At 34.4% G+C, this 19,084-nt stretch overlaps 1 protein-coding gene across 2 annotated transcripts; it reads right to left on the reverse strand.

Moving 5' to 3' along the window:
• Positions 1-14,613: 14,613 nt before the first annotated feature.
• Positions 14,614-16,936, reverse strand: LOC129310171 (uncharacterized). Of its 2 annotated transcripts, none has more exons than XM_054952045.1 (2): positions 16,221-16,936; positions 14,614-14,944 (listed from the first exon to the last, which is right to left on the reverse strand). In XM_054952045.1, exons 1-2 carry the CDS (start codon positions 16,812-16,814, stop codon positions 14,786-14,788), a joined length of 753 nt encoding a protein of 250 aa, XP_054808020.1. In that variant the 5' UTR covers positions 16,815-16,936; the 3' UTR covers positions 14,614-14,785. The 2 variants fall into 2 exon arrangements, with proteins under 2 accessions (XP_054808020.1, XP_054808021.1); XM_054952046.1 differs by having other exon boundaries at positions 14,751-14,955.
• Between the last annotated feature and the right edge of the window lie 2,148 nt (positions 16,937-19,084).

Raw genomic sequence — 19,084 nt, forward strand, 5'->3', positions numbered from 1 at the left:
ATACTATTTTTCTTTCTTATTTAATAAGTTCAACTATAACATCTGGTGGTGCCCTCATGGGTACATTCCTCTTTGGGTTGGTTTAGTCTAATTGAAGTCAACTGACATATATGGGATATAGGGTGAGTTTTCATCAAGCTGATTGCTTGAGTCTATATGCTACCTTTCTTATCCGCCTCTCTACAAGGTCTATTTTCTTCTTCCTTCAGACTAGGCTAAGCCTTTAGGTTGTTTAAGTAGGTGGTTTGGGCTAGGTCGTTGTGCTCTTGCCACGTCTTATCAAAGTAAGGTAATAGGCAAGCCCCCTCCTACCGCAATGGTGTGAGGCATCAAAGACTGTTACCTTGTGGCCAACTTAAAGGGGCTAAAGTTCAACACAGAGCTTTTTGATTGTTAATTTATAGCAATGCTGGGCAACATCCAACAACTCTAGTCCTTTTGGTTAGTTTGCACTAAAGTGCCTTAAGTAGCCCTTGAGGAGTCCATTTATTCTCTTTGTCTGAGCTTTCAAAGATATACTGACCGTAGGCATCTTACTTACCATCAGATACTGATAGTCATCTTCTAACATTACCGACCTTTAAATAGTGAGTTTTCATCAATTTCCCATGACATAAAAAAAGCTATTTTTATTATTAGAAACAACCTTATTTTTTAGACCTCTTGCATTGCATTACTATAACAAAATAAAAAATAAAAAAAAAGCTCTTGTGACTCAAATTGAACCTTTCTTAGTGGAAGAAAGGAACAACGATGGATTCCTATAAAGCATTCAAGAACAAGAAGATTTAATCAAGTAATGAATTCTTATGTGGTCTAAGGAAATCAAAGGTCTGCTTCCACAATTTCATCTATATCAAATCTTAATATCAGAATAGCTTATATAGTCATGATTCAATTCAAGTCCACTGACTTTTTCTTTCTTTCTCTTCAAATCTGATTGGAACATTAGAGAAGTAGGAAGACTTTGGTGGGCAATTCATAATAGGTATCTAGAATATCTATGTTCTAGGACATAAAATATGAATAATGAAAGATGAAGAGCAGTATACCCTGTAGTGACATAGCAGTTCTTCTAATCAACTACTTATCATTAGAATGAAATCAACTTAAAAAAAACTACTCACCAAGTAGTTACCTTTTCTTTTCATATCTATATTCTCTGCTAAAAAAATGAAGACTAAGTAAGAAAGGAAAATATATAAGCCCTTTTTTATCGGAGTTGAATCGATGACTTACGCCTATTTCTTAGGGCATTTAAAGAACGTGACTCTACTGCTTAGTTAAACGGGCCCCTGTTATTTGATTCAATTCATGAATTAGCCCACTATTTACTGCATTATATATATATATATATATATTATACATAGTATATTATCCATGTATTTTTTACAACACGGCAAAACCAAATGGTTCAAATGAAATCTAAAATAAAAAAAAAAGTATTTTTAGGCCATACACTGATTTTTCCTAGGATTATAGTTCAATTAGTCAGAGTACTGCCTTGTCAAGGTGAAAGCTGTGGATTTGAACCCCATCAATCTCGATGGATAGAAAGCAGATTAAATTTATAAATAGGAGGAGAAAGAAAAGAAAGGAGATAGAAGGTGGTATAAGCTGTGAGCGATTAACAACATGTGAGGGATTTGCTTGAAGATTCCTATGTCTCTCTCTTACAAGCATTTCCCTTACTTTCAAATCCTCTCTTTTTAGTACTTAAAGTGCTATCTCAGTAGGATCCAAAAGGGGTGGCTCTTTTAAAATAAAGACTTTTATGGTAGGAGTTGCAGGAGGAAAGAGTGGAGACATCATAATTGGATTCCTATTAGGCACTCTTGGACTGCAAGGCCTTATCTTGAGTAATAGGTAACTGCCAATAATAGAATGATTACATGGACAATTAAGGATAAAAGAAAGTGAACTGCCACAAACAATTCCAGGGGACTTAGGTAGAATTGAACGAGTACATACTACTCCAAACACCTTTTGGAGATAGATGCTAAAGAGTAATTATTTGTACTATAAGAAAAAGGGGATTGGTGTGAAAAGATGAAATGCATGGAAAGATCTAACTATCTGTCAATGTGTTTTCATTTTTAAAGAAGAGAGTTGTATTAAGTTACATTCTTTTGCCTTTTATTTTTTCTTGGAAAAGACTTGCTTACATATTCGGTTCCACCTTAGAATTAGAATCATACCCCTATAGTTCATCATTTGAAGTCACTTTTGGTGATGCAATTCGAAAGGTGAGAAAAGCCTTCCTACGTTTGCGAGCCTTGGGCTATTTTTGCCCTAGCTTTTTAATTAATACCCCAACGACCTTACTTAAATGAGCATTTTTGAGGATTAGCCTACTTCTTATTACTCCATAGGGAAATTCCTAGAACATAATTAAGGGAGCCATGGAAAGGTGACTGAAACACCATTTCAGTATCAAATATTTCTTCCAAGTTACCTTTTAAAAGTGAATAACCACTAGAGTAATAGGCACCTTCTATTCAATTAAAAAATGTATGCTACTTTTCTCTCCTTTAAAGCTACCTAAGACTTTAAAAGAGGGTGAAACTTCTTTCGTTCATGACCTATACATACCTAAGACTCATTCACTCCTTAATGACATCAGTCATAGAGTTTTTGATGATAATAAAGCTTTTACTTTTTATACCCTTAGCCTCTTCCTTCTGGTTGATATGCTCTTCATTACACTCAGCCTTCTAAACTTAGAGTCTATCAACTCTACTTCTCTAACTCAATCTTCGTTTATCGACTCTTCTTAGAGAGTCTATAAACTCTACATTACTAATGCTCAACCTTTCTCATGGGACACTACAACATCATTCATCTCACCTACAATAAGAAAAAGGTAAAGAAAGACTATTAGCAATGTCCTCGATAGCATCCTATAACCTGTGAGGAGCGATTTCAGCTTCCTTAATCTTGTTCGTCATTCTAATTCTAACCTTATGCAAAGAGTGGTTAATCCTTCTTGTCATGTACAGTAGATACTATAACAGTGGTTATTCCATTCTTAGCTGATTCAACAAAGTGGATTATTTAACAATCGATTCCATAAGAGCAAATTCATGCAAAAAGCTAACATCCTTGTGAACAAACCGGTTTGGCACAGGCTTGCTTACTTTTAAGAGTTTGACCGATAAAGGTTTTTCTTCCTACTTTCTTACCAAGAGCAGGGACAAAAAGAGTCAGTACACCACTCATTCTACTGCATTAGGGAGAAAAAGAACCTATAGCTTACAGAACTAGTCACAAAGGCTTAACCACCAGTAGATGCCTAACTTTTATCGACAGGTAGCTACTTACTTTAGTAATCATTTGAGTCCTGGCCTAATCCTTTAGGGCTATCAATCAAAGTAGGAAAGAAAAAAGTCTTCAAAGTAGTCTATTACTACTATATGGTAGTTTTTTTCGTATGCCCGCCTCAACAAGAGTATGGGTTTCCATTGGGTAAAACCTTCTCGATCATCTTATTGGTACTGTGGTAAGTGCTTTCCTACTTGGCGCATTGCCTTCCTTTAAGTGATTGTACCACCTTTTGATCTCTTTCATGCATTCGTTCATTTTTTTCATAAAGCGAAAAGCAAACGCATATCCATTCATCGATACAACTAGTCATTGACTTTTTTTCCTTCCCTACTCTTAAGGGAGGTCATGAAATTAATGCTTATCCTAGACAGGTTGAAAAGAGTAAGAGTTGCTCACTCTTCTATCTAAAGTAGCTATAGATGCAGCAATTCCCCTTATGAAGATCTTTGGGCATCTCTCTCATGGTGAGCCTTAGTTTAGTATGGATGATAGGATGTCGAGAAGAGCCTTTAAAGAACGTATTCTTCCTCTTAGGGAAGTCTTGGTTGATTCAACTTAAGCAAGAACAGCATCTATTCCTTCAATATTTGTTAAGGGCCTCTTTTCTTTGTTTAACAACGTCATATAGGTAATCAGCCATATGAGTACCTGAAGACATCTTAAAAGGGTACTGTAGGCCATTTTAATGCATATTTAGAATCTCAATTTCCTATATGGTTTATTAAATGGTAGTTAACTAGTAAGAACATTTATAAGGGTTTTAAGATTCAAGGTTTCTTACCTTAATCAGAAGAGTAAGAGAAGGAAGAAGAGCTGGAAGCTAGAGAATTATGCCTAGCTATAAAGCCTAGATTTCCATGACATACTCAAAAGTGGTTTCTTATTCAATGGTGAGTTGATGAAGATATAAGGAAAGAACTCCCTTCTTAATTCCTATAGGGTAAAAAGAGAAGGGACTTCCCAGAAGGAGAGTGGAAGCCCAAGAGAGAAGAAGTCATTCCAATCCCTGACTTCTATTCCTGATTTATCCCAACTCAGGAGGACAAAGGAAGACTCATAAAAAAGAAAAGTATGACAAAATGATTAGTTGCAAATAAGAAGAAGCTTTTCAAGGAGTTCTCACTTCTGGCCATACCAACCCCTTCAACTCCAAGATGGATTTCCCAATCAACATCAATAAATAAAGGCCTCCTACCCTTTAGGGTAATCCACAGGATTATAGACTTATCTAACAAATGAGAATTATAACATCTTAAGTTTTCCAAATAGTAATTATCAGTGTTTCTAAGGATAAATTGGTCAATTTAAATAAATTATTGATTAACGAGGTTTATGGGAGAATAACATAGTTTTTGGATTCTTGGACAACCTTAGAAGAAGGTTAGGGTGATGTTTGAGTGGAACATGGCATGGAAGGGAGTTTAAATTTTTATGGGACTTTTTGTGCCATGCACCGCGAGGGGTATGTCAATATGCCACGGTGCATGTGTAAAATTAGCAGTTATTAGTTTGTAAAAATAGACTAAAAATAGAAGAAAGAAAGAAGGAAAATGAGAGAATGGTGGAGAGGAGATCATGGTTGCTAGGGCACGATCCCTAGGCCACGTTGGGAGCATTTAGAACTTGAGTCATCATTGGGTAAGTTTCACATTCCTTCTTTTCCCTTTTTTATGTGAAAATATGGATTTATGGGCTATTAGGGGCTTTGATTTTGGTTCCTTTGGGTTTAGACTAAACCCATTAGTTTATTTAAGGTCTTAGGGAGTTAAATCAAGCTTATAACCCTAGGTTTGTGAGTTTTCTGGTGATTTGAGATATTTAGTTAGGGTTTGGATGAACCCTAAGTATAATTTGAAGATTTTGAGATAATATGGGAAATTGGATAATGATCTTAATGTGTTAGGATATTTAATAGGATGGTTTGAATGTTTTGAAATGATCGGTATAGTTAGATAAAGAAATTGAGTGTTATAGGCACTTAGAACATAGTGAATTCAAGGTTTATTCGAATGATAATTTATGATTGTCACTTGATTGTGTAAATTAAGTGTTGCTTAAGCTTGTCATGCATATAAAATGTTTGGAGCTAACGTTAAGCCACGGTAATCCTTTTGTGTGACAAGAGTTGAGGTAACCATATAGTTTATTATATTTATTAACTATTATAACTGTGTAGAAGTAAATATAAAGTGATAAACTTGTTATTTAAGAATTTTGTACAGGATTTGATATTGAAAAATAATTTTTAGCATGAACATTGGTTTGTGAAATGGAATTTGACAAGTCATTGATTTCAATGGATATGTACATATATATATATATGATATGAAATTAAATGTTGTGAAAATATGAATAAGTAGTGATAAATTTGAAAAAGCATGATCATAAAGGGTGAGAGTTCATCGAGATATGTGGAGATATATATATGTGAAGATATATAAGTGAAAAATTTATATGGTTGGGTTAGTACCATAGGACATCCGGTGCAGCATTATATGGGACTATTACCATGTGACATTCAGATAGTCTGGCAACTCCCTAGTACTTGTTAGGGCACGGTTAGAAGTCAACGATGCCTCTATCACGAGTATGTGAAGAAGGAAAAACCATAGTCCATAGGTGGGTTAGATTGCCTTTGGCCAGATGTTTTTACCACCAAAAGTGGGCTTGAGTCAACAAGTTACTGATTCAGGAGAGCCTATGGTTTCATGTCAGGGAGTATTGGAGGTTTAATGGTTAGATGATCATGTTAGTGTGTGATTGTGTGAAATTATTGTAAAAAGATGAACTTATCTCATAATTTGATATACATGATATTACCTTAGTTTTGATACTTTAATATGGTTATTTGTGGTAATAAGCATTTGACAAACTATATTGATTATTGAGATATTTATCTCACCCCATGGTTATATTTTATAGGTCAAGGCTTCGATAGGGACAAAGGAAAGGAAGGGGCATTTGAAGAGTGAAGAGCATAGTTATATAGCTCTTCCCTTTCTTCTTTTTGGGTATTGTAATGAATATTGTCAATACATAATATCAACTTAGGAATATGACATTATTTTAGTGATATCACTTATATGAATTTGTGCTAAGTATGCATATCTTGGTCCAAAGATGATGTTGTGTGTGCTTGGCCAAGTTACAATTACAAGTGATATAATTGAAGTGATTTATATGCCAAAATGACCAAGTTGATATGTGTGTTAAATGGAATCCACCCCTTCATGTTGTTGTGAATTGGGGTTTTAGTGGTCATTTTGAGTGTGAATGCTTAATTATATGTGATGATTGAAGTCTCATATTAAGTATGGTCTATTTGAGGTGGTCAAAGTGTCTTTGAGGCTAATGGCATTTGGCATTGTAAGTTAGACACCTTTGTGTGTATTTTGAGGTGAAAATGAATCATTTTGGTTTCAGATGTCCATCTTTTAAATGGATAATTATTTGAGTGTAAGACCGGTGCCATTAGTTAGAGGGCTTGAAGAGCTTCGTGTGGACACTTGAACCACTCAAATCAAATGTCAGATGGTAAAACGATGCACTCCGAAAGTTTGAAGAGTTGTCATGACAGCAATCTATTATCATGACAGTAGGTGCTTGCCGTGATGTAAGTGGCCTTCAAGGGACTCGTCCCTCTGTACTATCCACCACGGCAAACGGGCCAAAATTTTTAAAAAGTGGCTTGTTTTAGTCTAATTTGATGTGGTTTGATTTTCATGCTTTTGTATTTATTATTAATTAAATTTTTAATCATGGTTTAACCTCAAACAATATTTTAAAAAGGGTTTTCTTAAGATCCCATTATTTTAGACCAATTACCATTTAAACCTTTAGGCTGTGATAACTTTTTTTTTTAAATTTTATCTAATCCTAGTTATCACAATGACATTTATGAGTGTTGTCCTGGTAATGTCAAGGCGGACAGTACAAGAATGTTGGTCCTGAATCCGATTCAGGATCGGAGGAAACCATTGACTTTGCTACTACTTCTACTGGGTGGTCAATCATATCAATTGGTGAAACTGCTAATTTATTTTCCATACTGAAATCGAAATTGCTGCTACTTTGATTTAATGTTGGTGGTGAGTCAAATGTGATTTCATAGATGGAGAGAACTAACCTACGAGGTTAGTTTCTCAGATGACTTACTCATACCCGCATTACCTAAATGTTAGCAGCATGTTGGCGTGGAGCTGGCGGTCTATGGCAAAAAGGCTTAGGTGCTCTATGAATTTCATTTCCTAGCCTGTATTGACTAATCGCTAAGAGCTCATCCCGAGTCCTCTCGAGAGGAGATAACTCGAAGTACAGCATGAAGTAAGAAGTAAACCAAGCTCAATTAGCCATTATGTTAGGATGACTCGAGAAATATTGAAAGGGTATTCTGAGAGCCCTTAAGCTTGAAGCTATCTGACTTCAAGTTGTGAAGGAGGAATTCAAGTTGTAAGTAAAATAAGGAAGATCATTCATCAATGCTTTTACTAACTAAATGAAGAGTAAGCTCGGTGCATAATCAAGCTCATCTTGTAACCTCCTCTCATATATCCACTTAATATAAGAGAAGACTACGGTGTTACCATTAACTCACGTCATTCATAATAATCAAATTCATTTCAAAAGCTTCGGCCAAAGACTTCCTTTATAAAATCCATTAATCACAATACAATCAGAAAAAATATAGCAAAAGTAAATCATACACCACTCAAAAACATAGTGGACATAATCCACTAAAATTTCTATCTCAATTGCATGCAATTTAGCACACAAATAAACTAAAGTTTTGGTCCATGCACCACGGCAGATGCTCAGTGCACCACGGCATGTGGCACAGAGCCACATGCTCACCTTGTCTATGTCGTGCACCTCAGCATGCATCTCTATGCACCGCAGCATGCCTATCCATTTTTTTGCTATCATTTTGTTAGCAAAAATGATGAACTTCTAGCTCGTGCCATTTTCTCATACGACATCTGATCGAAGTGATTCAAATCGAGGCGGACATTACAAGAATATTAGTCCTAAGTCCAGTTTAGGATCGAGGGAAACTATTAAATTTACTACTACTTCCATTGGGTAGTCAATCAAATCAATTAGTGCAACTGTTGCTTTATTTTCCACGCTGAAATCAAAATTGTTGCTACTTTGATTCAATGCTGGTGGTGAGTCAAATGTGATTTCATAGATGGAGAGAATCAACCTACCAAGTTAGTTTATCGAATGACTTACTCATACCTACATTACCTAAATGTCAGTAGCATGTTGGCATGGAGCTGGCGATCCATGGCAAAAAGGCTTGGGGGTTCTATGAATTTAATTTTTAGGCCCATAATCGCTAAGAGGTCATCCTAAGTTCTCTCAGGATGGGATAACTCAAAGTACACCATGAAGTAAAAGTAAACCAAGCTCAATTAGCCATAATGTTAGGGTGACTTGAGAAATCTTGAAAAGGTATTCTGAGAGCCCTTAAGCTTGAAGCTATTCGGCTTCAAGCTGTAAAGGAAGAATCTGAGTTGTAAGTAAAATAAGGAAGATTGTTTATCAATGCTTTTAGTAACTAAACAAAGAGTAAGCCAGGTGCGTAATCAAGCACATCTTATAACCTCCTCTCATATATCCACTTAATATAAGAGAAGACTATGGTGTTACCATTAACTCACATCATTCACAATAGTCAAATTCATTTCAAAAGCTTTAGCCGAAGACTTACTTTATAAAATCCATTAAATCACAATACAATTAGAGAAAACACAGCGAAAGTAAATCATACACCACTCAAAGACATAGTGGACATAACCCACCAAAATTTCTATCTCAATTGTATGCAATTCAGCACACAAATAAACTAAAATTTTGGTTTGTACGTCATGGCAGACAGTCAGTGCACCACGACATGTGACACAGAGCCACACACTCTCCCTATCTATGTGGTGTACTATGGCATGCATCTCCATGCGCCGTGGTGCATCTGTCTATTTTTTTGCTATCATTTTGATAGCAAAAATGACAAACTTCCGACGTGTGCCATTTTCTCATACGTCATCTAATCAGAGTAATTCAAGCGTCCCAATGAAGCTTATCTTATATACTAACTAATGAGATAAGTTTGGATATGATCTAATGGTTTGATCAAATTTTAGATACCCGGGTGCCAAAAGTCATTTTTTCTGAAAATTTTACGCACCTAAGCGCTCAAATCGATCCCTTACTCTCATTAGACAACACTAGGCCTTGAATCAAGTCTAAAAAGATCTAATACACCTGATTGACCATAAATTATCACAATCATAATCATATAAATTTGACTCTTTTATAGCCAATTTTCATAACTCACTAACTTAACATACTATGCCATTTCTCGGCATAACTTAGCCCACTTGGTTATTTTTCAACTCATACATATGCAATCATATCCACAATACAATCTTAGTCCCCAAATTACTCATTTCATCATAATTTGTCCCTTAGCTTAAGATTCACCAATCATAATCACAATACAATCTTAGCCCCCAAATTACTCATTTTCTCATAATTTGTCCTTTGACTTAAAATTCACCGACACATAACCATTAGAACACAAACATACTCAATCAAAGCCCTTTTGTCTCAAACAATACATATACATATAATCAGGCTTGATTTCACAAAAACACAGTTCATTACATGCATGCAATCCTACGGCAACTCATATACACTTATATATACAATTTTTTAATTCAGTTCATTATATAACCTTAGAGTACATGGCTTCTCAATTCAAGCCGGTCCAGACTCTCTTGCCTTGGCCTGATCACTTTTCAATTATGTAAATATGTAACCACGAAGGTGAGATAAAAATTTCAATAACAGAATAACTCACTCCTATTAACTATCACATGCAACAATATGAAAGTAAACATAGTATACCATTAAAACCTCATTAAGTAGTATTTTCATCACATATCACATTTCATTTTTCATCTTTTCATCAATCCTAAAGAATTTCGTGTTATCTCATGATATTTCAACATATCACATAAAATACTAGTATGATCTCTACTAACCAAACCTCCAAATTATCCTGATATGAAACCATAGGCTAATCTCAGACCAATATACACTCTCATTAGTCTTGAGCTCATCTACAGTGGTAAAATTACCCGACCAAAGATGTTCTAATGCACAATACGAACTATAGTTTTCCCCTAATACACATAATAGGGCGTCGTTGACTCCAACCCTTATCACAAAGATACTAAGGAGTCTCTCATCTCTAATATAGTACCTTAATAGGCACTCAGAAGATCTTCTCTAACACCACACCTTTCAAGGCACTAAGGAGAATTGTTTCCAACACTGTATCCTATTAGGGTACTAAGGAAACCTTACCATATGGTCTTTATCATCTCTTATACTCTCGGGTGAACTCCCACTACTCAGATCATGCTTTCTCGAACCATTTAAGGTTCCCTTTTCACAATTTTTTTCCTTATACATAATACACACACACATATATATCTTTACATTACAAAACACAATTTCAATGTTCATTTTGACCAAAAGTCATTTTACACACACACAATCACTCAATGCCACAAAGCATGCTCAATTCAAAATCATTTCATGTATTACATATCATACTAACATATAGTTATAATAAACAGTCAAACAAAGGAAGTTATCAGTTACCTCAACCCTTTTGTCTCTAGAAAGATTACCCATGAATCTCTACTATCGTACAAGCTTATTTCAAGCTTCCTTTCTCTACTCACTCGCCCAATATGCTAATATGAAAACATTTGGCATATTTTAATCAATTGGTCCATTTTGACCAAAAACTCATTTTTACCACTTAGGGGCTATATTCATCCGTAAACTCTTTTCCATTTATCCATTTTAAGTTTATGGCTACACAATTACTACTTTACACCACCTCAACCAGTCTTATTGCACTCAGATCAGATTTTTGTCCAAACTTTCTCTCTCTAAAGTCTAAAATTAAGCCTGCGGATTCAAAGCTCTACCGTTCAACTGTAAACTAGTCATAAAGCTCTAATTTAACTTGCAAGAACCCTTTTATTACTATTAGGCAAGAATTAAATCCCTCAAATTTTACCGATTCAATTTTTCTATAACTCATTTTTAAAGAAATTTGTGCAGAATGGAAGGTAAGATTTATACATGGCTTACCTGGCAAGTTACCGATTCGAATCACCTTTTACTGTTCTAAAATGACTTAACCTATCTCCTCTCTCTATTTTGTGTGTTTCTCAAATTCTCTCCCCTAAAATTTTTGAAATTTATGACTTATAAAGTGGATTTTTGGTCCATACACTGTGACACATGTAGCACAAGCCATGGCATGTGGCATGGTGAGATTCATTCACACCACGCGTACTTGCTTTGACTTGAAACGGACTCCTATCACTCATATCTTCTCATATAACACACAAACAAGTCAAAATGCCAATTAATCATCCAAATCTCTAATCCCACTTTAATTTCTACTTCATCCTCGATTAACCTCTAAACTTAGGATTAAGAAATTTAGGATGTTACACATCTCCTCCTGTCTTCCTGAAGTTTCATTTCAGTTCTCCTTTAAGGTTCTCTTCAGTAATTGAACTAGTTAGCAGGGACAAATTCCATTGTGCTTTGAAACTTAAAGATTTAATTAAGTAAGCTTGGCTTTGGCATTTGCTATAGGAAGTTTATTTATCAGGGGCATGCCTTAAGGAAAGGAGTAACTTTCATGAGTATCTAGAAACAATGGGATCTCTCTTCTTAACTCATTCTTTCATCTTAAATCCTTTCATCTTAAAGGTTTGATAGTTGCAGTTAATAAAGCAAGTTCTTCTCTTAACACAGGGAACTCTAAAGCTTCCATCAATGGCTTACTTTTTACCTTGCTCAATGCTTCAGAAAGAGGGATTACTTAAACATATAGCGAGTGTAGTTTATGGAACGAGTCTAAAAGACTATACTTACACTGAGATTATTGATTAATAATAAGCTAGCTACGCACGATAGACTGATTCAAAGACAGATACAAAAGGCATTAAGAATTGCTTATAGAAAGAGAAGACTAACTACTGGTGCGGAAGATGAGCTGTTAATAAAGCTTGATTCTCTTACTTACGCAATTCAGTCTTTAACAGCACTTATCTCATATCTTGGACTATTCTTAATGATCTTACTAGGAAACTGTAGTTTGTATAGCCTATATTCTATAAGTTCTAAGTTAGAGTGAGGACTGAAGGATGGAGCTATTTCCCTGGGAAGGTCAAGCCCATTACCAAAGCCCCACCCATCTACCATAATGGACACTAACACCATTTCAGAATGATAATGAAAAGGAAAAAAGTGACTACCCTACTTCACTTATAATAAGAAGATTAAGGAGGGAGAACGGAAGACAAAAGAGCCCTAAGTTATATCATACTAAGAACTAACTTGCCATTGACCTAATCAAGCGGGAGATCACCTTTGCTCATGTTCTGAGAATATTCACTGCTCTAAGTAGGCGAACTAGAATCCTTATGTCAGGTTGGTTTTCTTCCTTACTGGCAAGCCCCTTCTCATAGTTGCTTGTCTTTTTATCGCTACGCTTATGAGGAACTCGCTTTCCTGAGCCTGCCTTGCATACCCCATTAGTTCTTAGTTTTGGGAGGGTTTTCTAAGGTAGTAACACTTTGCATTCGCAAGAACTCTTTTGAGTTTGGTAACATCGTTCAGTTCATAGGTTTGGACACAAACGGAAGCAATATGTTTCTTAATGAATCCCTAAGGAGAATGAAGTTCAAAATAGGAAACAAAACAAGCAAGGGACTTAGAGATAGAAAGTGGTGCACTAGCACGAAATCCATCATTGGCAAAACAATTATTTGGTTATGCCATTTTGGGCTTTGGTAATGGTAGTCATTTGTGATTGAAATTAGTCAAACTAATTATAGTTTTCAATAATCAAATGTAATACGCTTTGAAAATAAAAAAATAAAATGAAAACAACTTTAAGATGTTTCCATTTTTTGATTTTAAAAACAAAGAAAAATACAATCATTGATTTTTATAATTTTATTAGGTTTTGCTTTTAGTCCTTGTAGTTTTTTTGTAGTATTTTTAGTCTCCATAATTTCAATAAGATTGGGTGAAGTTTGTTTCCTAAGCCCCTAACAATGTTAAATTGCTGAAACTATAAGAACTCAACATGGAAAACAAATTACAATGACTAAAAATAAAATCCAATAAAACCATGGGGATAAACGATTGTGTAAAACAAAAAACAACAATAATTTTGCAAATGTGTTTTTAATTTTTTTTTCTAAAAATAGAAAATAATTTTTAAAAACACGAATGAGACAAGTCTTAATTAAGAATCTGATTCAATCTCTGTTCCATCCAGCACACAATATGCCCTTTGCTGATCAATCTGCAGGCTTGTTTGGGGAGGAGGTTGCCAAGAGAAAAAATCCGTGTTAGGTGATGATATGATGGAATCTTTCAACATTGAGATTTAGAAAACTCAGAAATGGAAGACCACCAAGTTATTAATTCCTTGCTTTGTCAGATAGATTAACAAATATGTATAAAATGAATAGTTGCTCCAAGAGAGAAAATGTTGTTGATTGAGAAGTAGACTTATTTTTTTAAAAATGACAATAAATAAAAAACAACTTGGTATGTTTAGTTTCATGTTATTTTAATACTTTTCAAATATGAAATCAAACATATCTTTAATAATAATTTCATCCAAATGGCACAACATACTAGTTGAATAAAAACCAAAAGTAGTTTTGGATTCTTAGGCAACGCGCGTTTGGTTACATATGGAAAAAGAATTGTTTTCATATTGTATAAAAAAATTAAGATATTTAAGGTGTATCATATCGTATTTATCATCTTTATGTTATCATTATTTAATAATAAAATTTTGTTTCTATTTATTTAGAAAAACCATTCACTTTTCTCAACTATAATTTTTTTTTTTTTCATTTCATTTTAGGTTGATTCTATTCAACGTACAAATAGATCCATGCATATAAAAGGATGCAAGAATCCCTAAACTGTCATTATTTTAGGTTAAATTACCATGTTAATCTTTAATTAGCTATCATATTTTATTTATTTGAATTTTGAAAATCTCACTACACATTTATAAAATCATTGTGGTTGCGTTGCTTTCCTAATGTGTATCACACGACAAGGAAAAAACTTTAAAAGTCATTCGCGTGTACATGACACCAACATAATGAACCTAAATGGTTTCAGAACTTCAATTGAATGACAGAAATTGAAAAACCCAAGAAATGAAAATAAAACATATGTTCATATAAAACAAGTTTCATTACATTATACGAATTTTCATGTACAGATATCGAAATACAACAGAGGCTTTTTCCAGAATCCAAAGTCTCTATGCGTTGAATCCTGTATAATTAAGATTATATATTTATTCCTGTAGCAAAAAAAGATTATATATTTATTCAACCTGAGCTTTCTTAACTTTGGTCTTGAACAGTAAAATATGCAATTTTTCAATTGAAAAATAAAGGAAACACCCCGTTGAATGCGTCACAAAAGAGCCAAAACTTGAGCCCACAATACAATGCCAGACCGGACCATACGCTTTGTCAAACTCCTGCACATGAACTTTATATTATTTAATACATGGCACATACTATAATTTATCAAATCAATGCAAAGTGACTATTTTACAAATCTCGCTGACCAGAAATAAATATATAAATTAAACAATCCATGCTTCTTTTATTATGCACATGGGGTGGGAATTAAAAAATGTACAGGATTAGTTTAGGGTAATGATATGTTTCTTTTTCTAAGTACATATAATTAGCAATAACTTTAGGGCCTTGAGGAGTTTAATGTTATTTTTTTAAAACAAAAAATTCCATCCATTGGCGTCTTTAAAAACCTGATATATAATTACTGACTGACTAAGCTAATCTAAACTAACACTGTGTAAAATTGTTATTTAACATGATTGTACCACAAATATTGTGAAGATCCTTTTGACGTATTTATTGAATATGATTGTATATTTTATAACTAAAATTTAAAACTTTAAAATAAACTGATTTAACTCTTTTTACTAGTCAAATCAAGAGCAAATGGTGCGTTTAATGTTATTTTGACATTTGGTTAAGGTGGGGAATCTCTAATGAATGATTTGATTTTGACAATAGACAGTTTCAACAGAATTGGGTTGAAGAAGTGGACGGTCAGGATTGAGAGATCTAGTCTTGGTCGTTGACATAGATCAGCGAGCCATTTCGAATGATTCTGACCAATGAACAATAAAAGGTGAGGGAGGGAGAGAGAGGAAATGGCCATTCATGACTGGTCTAGTTCATCATCATTCGATTCTTCTGTGGGGTTCAATGAACGATGCTCAATCATCCAAGAAACAAAATTCCAAAAAGAAACAAGAAGTAAATAATTGTATCACTATCTGCTGCGCGAGCTAGATGATATACAGACCACAGGAACATGCACAGCTAACTAGAAAATTTGCGGACAGGCTCAATTTACCAAGAATGAATATGCCCATGTCAATTATATATTCATGCCTGAAGTAGACCACAGGAACATGCACAACTAACTAGAAAATTTGCGGACAGGCTCAATTTACCAAGAATAAATATGCCCATGTCAATTATATTTTCACGCCTGAAGTAGGTCCCTCTAATAAAAGATGGAGACATATCAATTATATTTAATTATGAACAATTTGGCCAACCAGATTTTCATATGCATGATCTACCAAATAATTAATTAATTTTCCCATCATTTATGTGTTGCTTAATTAATTACCATGGGAACTACTGTTTAAAGAGACAAAGAAACTGAGATTTTAAGTGTTTCAACTGGAGAGGTAGGTGAATTTTGAAGCATACCTTCTTTATGTTATGAGCGATGTGTTTAGAGCTAAACTTCTCCAAGCTATCATATGTTCTCCTAGCACAGCGGAAGGCTTGCACTTGCATGAAGCTTGGCATGTCAGTGACCAAAACCTTTACCTGAAGATATGCAGTCACAGAAGATAATGTTTCAATCTGAGACACTGACTTTCTATTCCCCTCAATAACTATCCCTCTCACTGCTGACAGATTTGATTCAATGTGGGAGACTGATTTCCTTCCCTCAACTATTACTCCTCCTGATTCTAATGCTGATTCTGCAGATATTGACTTTCTTCCCTCATCATATCCTCCTCCTGATCCTAGCTCTAAGCAAGAAGTTGATTTTCTGCCCTCAACAAATCCTCCTCCTCCTCCTGCTTCTGCTGCTGATAAGCCTCTTTGGCCGCCATTAATGCCGACACTCAAGCTTCGAGCTTTTGATATCCTAGTTAGCCAACAGAGTGAATTGGATTTCTTCCCCACCTCGACTACTGTAGAAGGCTGATCAAGCTCATTATTCTTCTTCCTTGGATTCCCTTTCCCGCCTTTGTAAATGTACAAGAACCCTCTCTTCTGCTGGTTAGCCATTTTCTGACAGATTAGTCTCTCCCTCCTCAAGGTCTGAAGTGAGTAACAATGGATCCAATAAGAGCCAAGGCACACAGAAATATATATAAATGTGTTGAAAAGGGCAGTGTTTGGAATCACGAGCACAGGGAAGGTCCATTAGAATAATGTTTATTAGCAAGAAGGTGAAATATTTATAAAGACAAACCCATGTGTTGCTGCCTGTGATCAAAATAATATGACAAACGCTAGTGTAGATTTCACCTATATTTACATATATCATTCTCAAGTGGGCCCTTCAGTAATGAACATGTAATAATGTAAAGCAAACTTTTTAATGAGAATCGTCTTGGTTACAGGTCTATTAATAGTCATCTCAGCTTACTTACAGATGGGATAATTTTTAACTAAGAATTTCTCTATTAGTTTTGATTCAAAGTTCAAAGCCCATAAAATAGGCACTGTGGTGTGGGATTAATCATTGGCCCTCTAAGGCATATTTGTCTCCACATAAACTGTTTCTAGACAGCCAGCATACAGGGACCCCAATCTTCGCCACCGCCTATTTTGTTGGGCACCCTTATAAAAATGTCACTGTCCTCTTCACTAAATCTTCAATTTCCATTTCTTTAATCAAACAGCTAGCAGGCATGACCTAAAACTAGTTTTTTTTGGACCCTACTCTCTCAAATGGTTTGTGGATTAAACTGATGATAGTGATGATGATGATCAGCATTAATAGCTTTGTTAAGAACTAATAGCAAGTAGAGACATTTTGGCCTTGTGGTTCACTATTTTTGGCAGTTTGTGGTATGACAAAAAGGATAGACTTTTTGGCTTTTCCTCTCATCCTCATGGTTGTGGTAGCTTCACACATTGCTGTCCATTAAATGAATGAGTGTGCACAATACAGCTAAGCTACTCTATAATAAACAGGATGTGGATAACATTCCAAAACAGTTGTGACTTGAAACTTTTTGAATCATTTTAGTTAACTATCCCTCTACAAAAAATAATCAAGAAAAACAAAATTAGAGGTCTCATATGACCAAAAAAAATGAGTGATTCCAACATTTGACACATTAGTAACTCTTTAGTATCCATGCTCTTCAAGCAGTGAGACAAGGGCCGTACTACATAAGGGCACTGTAACTTTTTCTTCTTTACAAATAAATGAATAGATGTACTTTGGAAAAACTCATATAAGACCCTGATATAATTAGATGAGAATAGTATGATTGAGTACAAGTTCAATGGAAATGTCTATCTTAAAAAATTAATATATTGGTTGAAATAATTTCTTAAACTTATAAACTCCACTTCACTTATGAGATTTTTCGATATCAAACTCATGAAAATATCACCCATTCGATAGCTAACATCTTTGATGACTCCACTTTATGACACTTCACTTGATTTTTGACCAATCAAAAGGCTTCATGGGTAGCATTTTTTATGAGACCTACCTCTCAATGAAAGAACTAATATCATGAGTACAAATTTAAAAAGAAAATCATCCTAAAAGATTAGTTTATTGGATGTGAGAACCTCTTAAACGTGCAAATCCAATTTCAGTTGTGAGACTTTCCATGCAGGACTCATGACATTATGCATAGATTAAATTAGCAATAAACCAATTCCCTTACAAAATATAAAATTTAGAACAAGCCTCGCAACTCAATTCAGAAGCATTACTATACAATTTATTCTTCAGATTAATACACAACAGCCATCTAGTTAACTGATGATGATGATGTACGCATGACTCGTCAAGCAAAAGAAGTTAATAACTGAGAGCATCAAGGGGTTGGTGAGCGATATAGCAGCTTCCGAAGCTTAAAATATGCCCAGAGACGAAGAACTTTTCACAATCCTTCTGATCCCAGTGACTAATTATTAAAGAACTACGGTTGCGAGTCGAAGATCTCTCTTCATCGAGGATCATCGAGGATCACAATCCATCTAGTTTAGATATTTTATTAAAAATTATTTATTCTGTAAAAAAATTATAAAAATCAAACATTATTTTATATTTTTTGTTACAATAATAAAAAAGTTATTATTAATTATTTGTTTTAAAATTTTATGATATTTTCTTTATTTGTTTTATAAAAATAATTTATTACTTAATTATTTTAAAATTTTAAGGCATTTTTGTCTATATTATATTTTTAAGGTTAAAGTATATATTTAGTCATTTAACTTTACATAATATTTCATTTTAATTCCTTAACTTTATAAGATGTTTTTTTAGTCCTCTAACCCTAACATTGTTAGGTTATCCTAACAAA

Source organism: Prosopis cineraria, unplaced genomic scaffold (assembly GCF_029017545.1).
Source record: "Prosopis cineraria cultivar Desert tree isolate PC_DT_omini unplaced genomic scaffold, ASM2901754v1 PC4, whole genome shotgun sequence".
NCBI lineage: Eukaryota > Viridiplantae > Streptophyta > Magnoliopsida > Fabales > Fabaceae > Prosopis > Prosopis cineraria.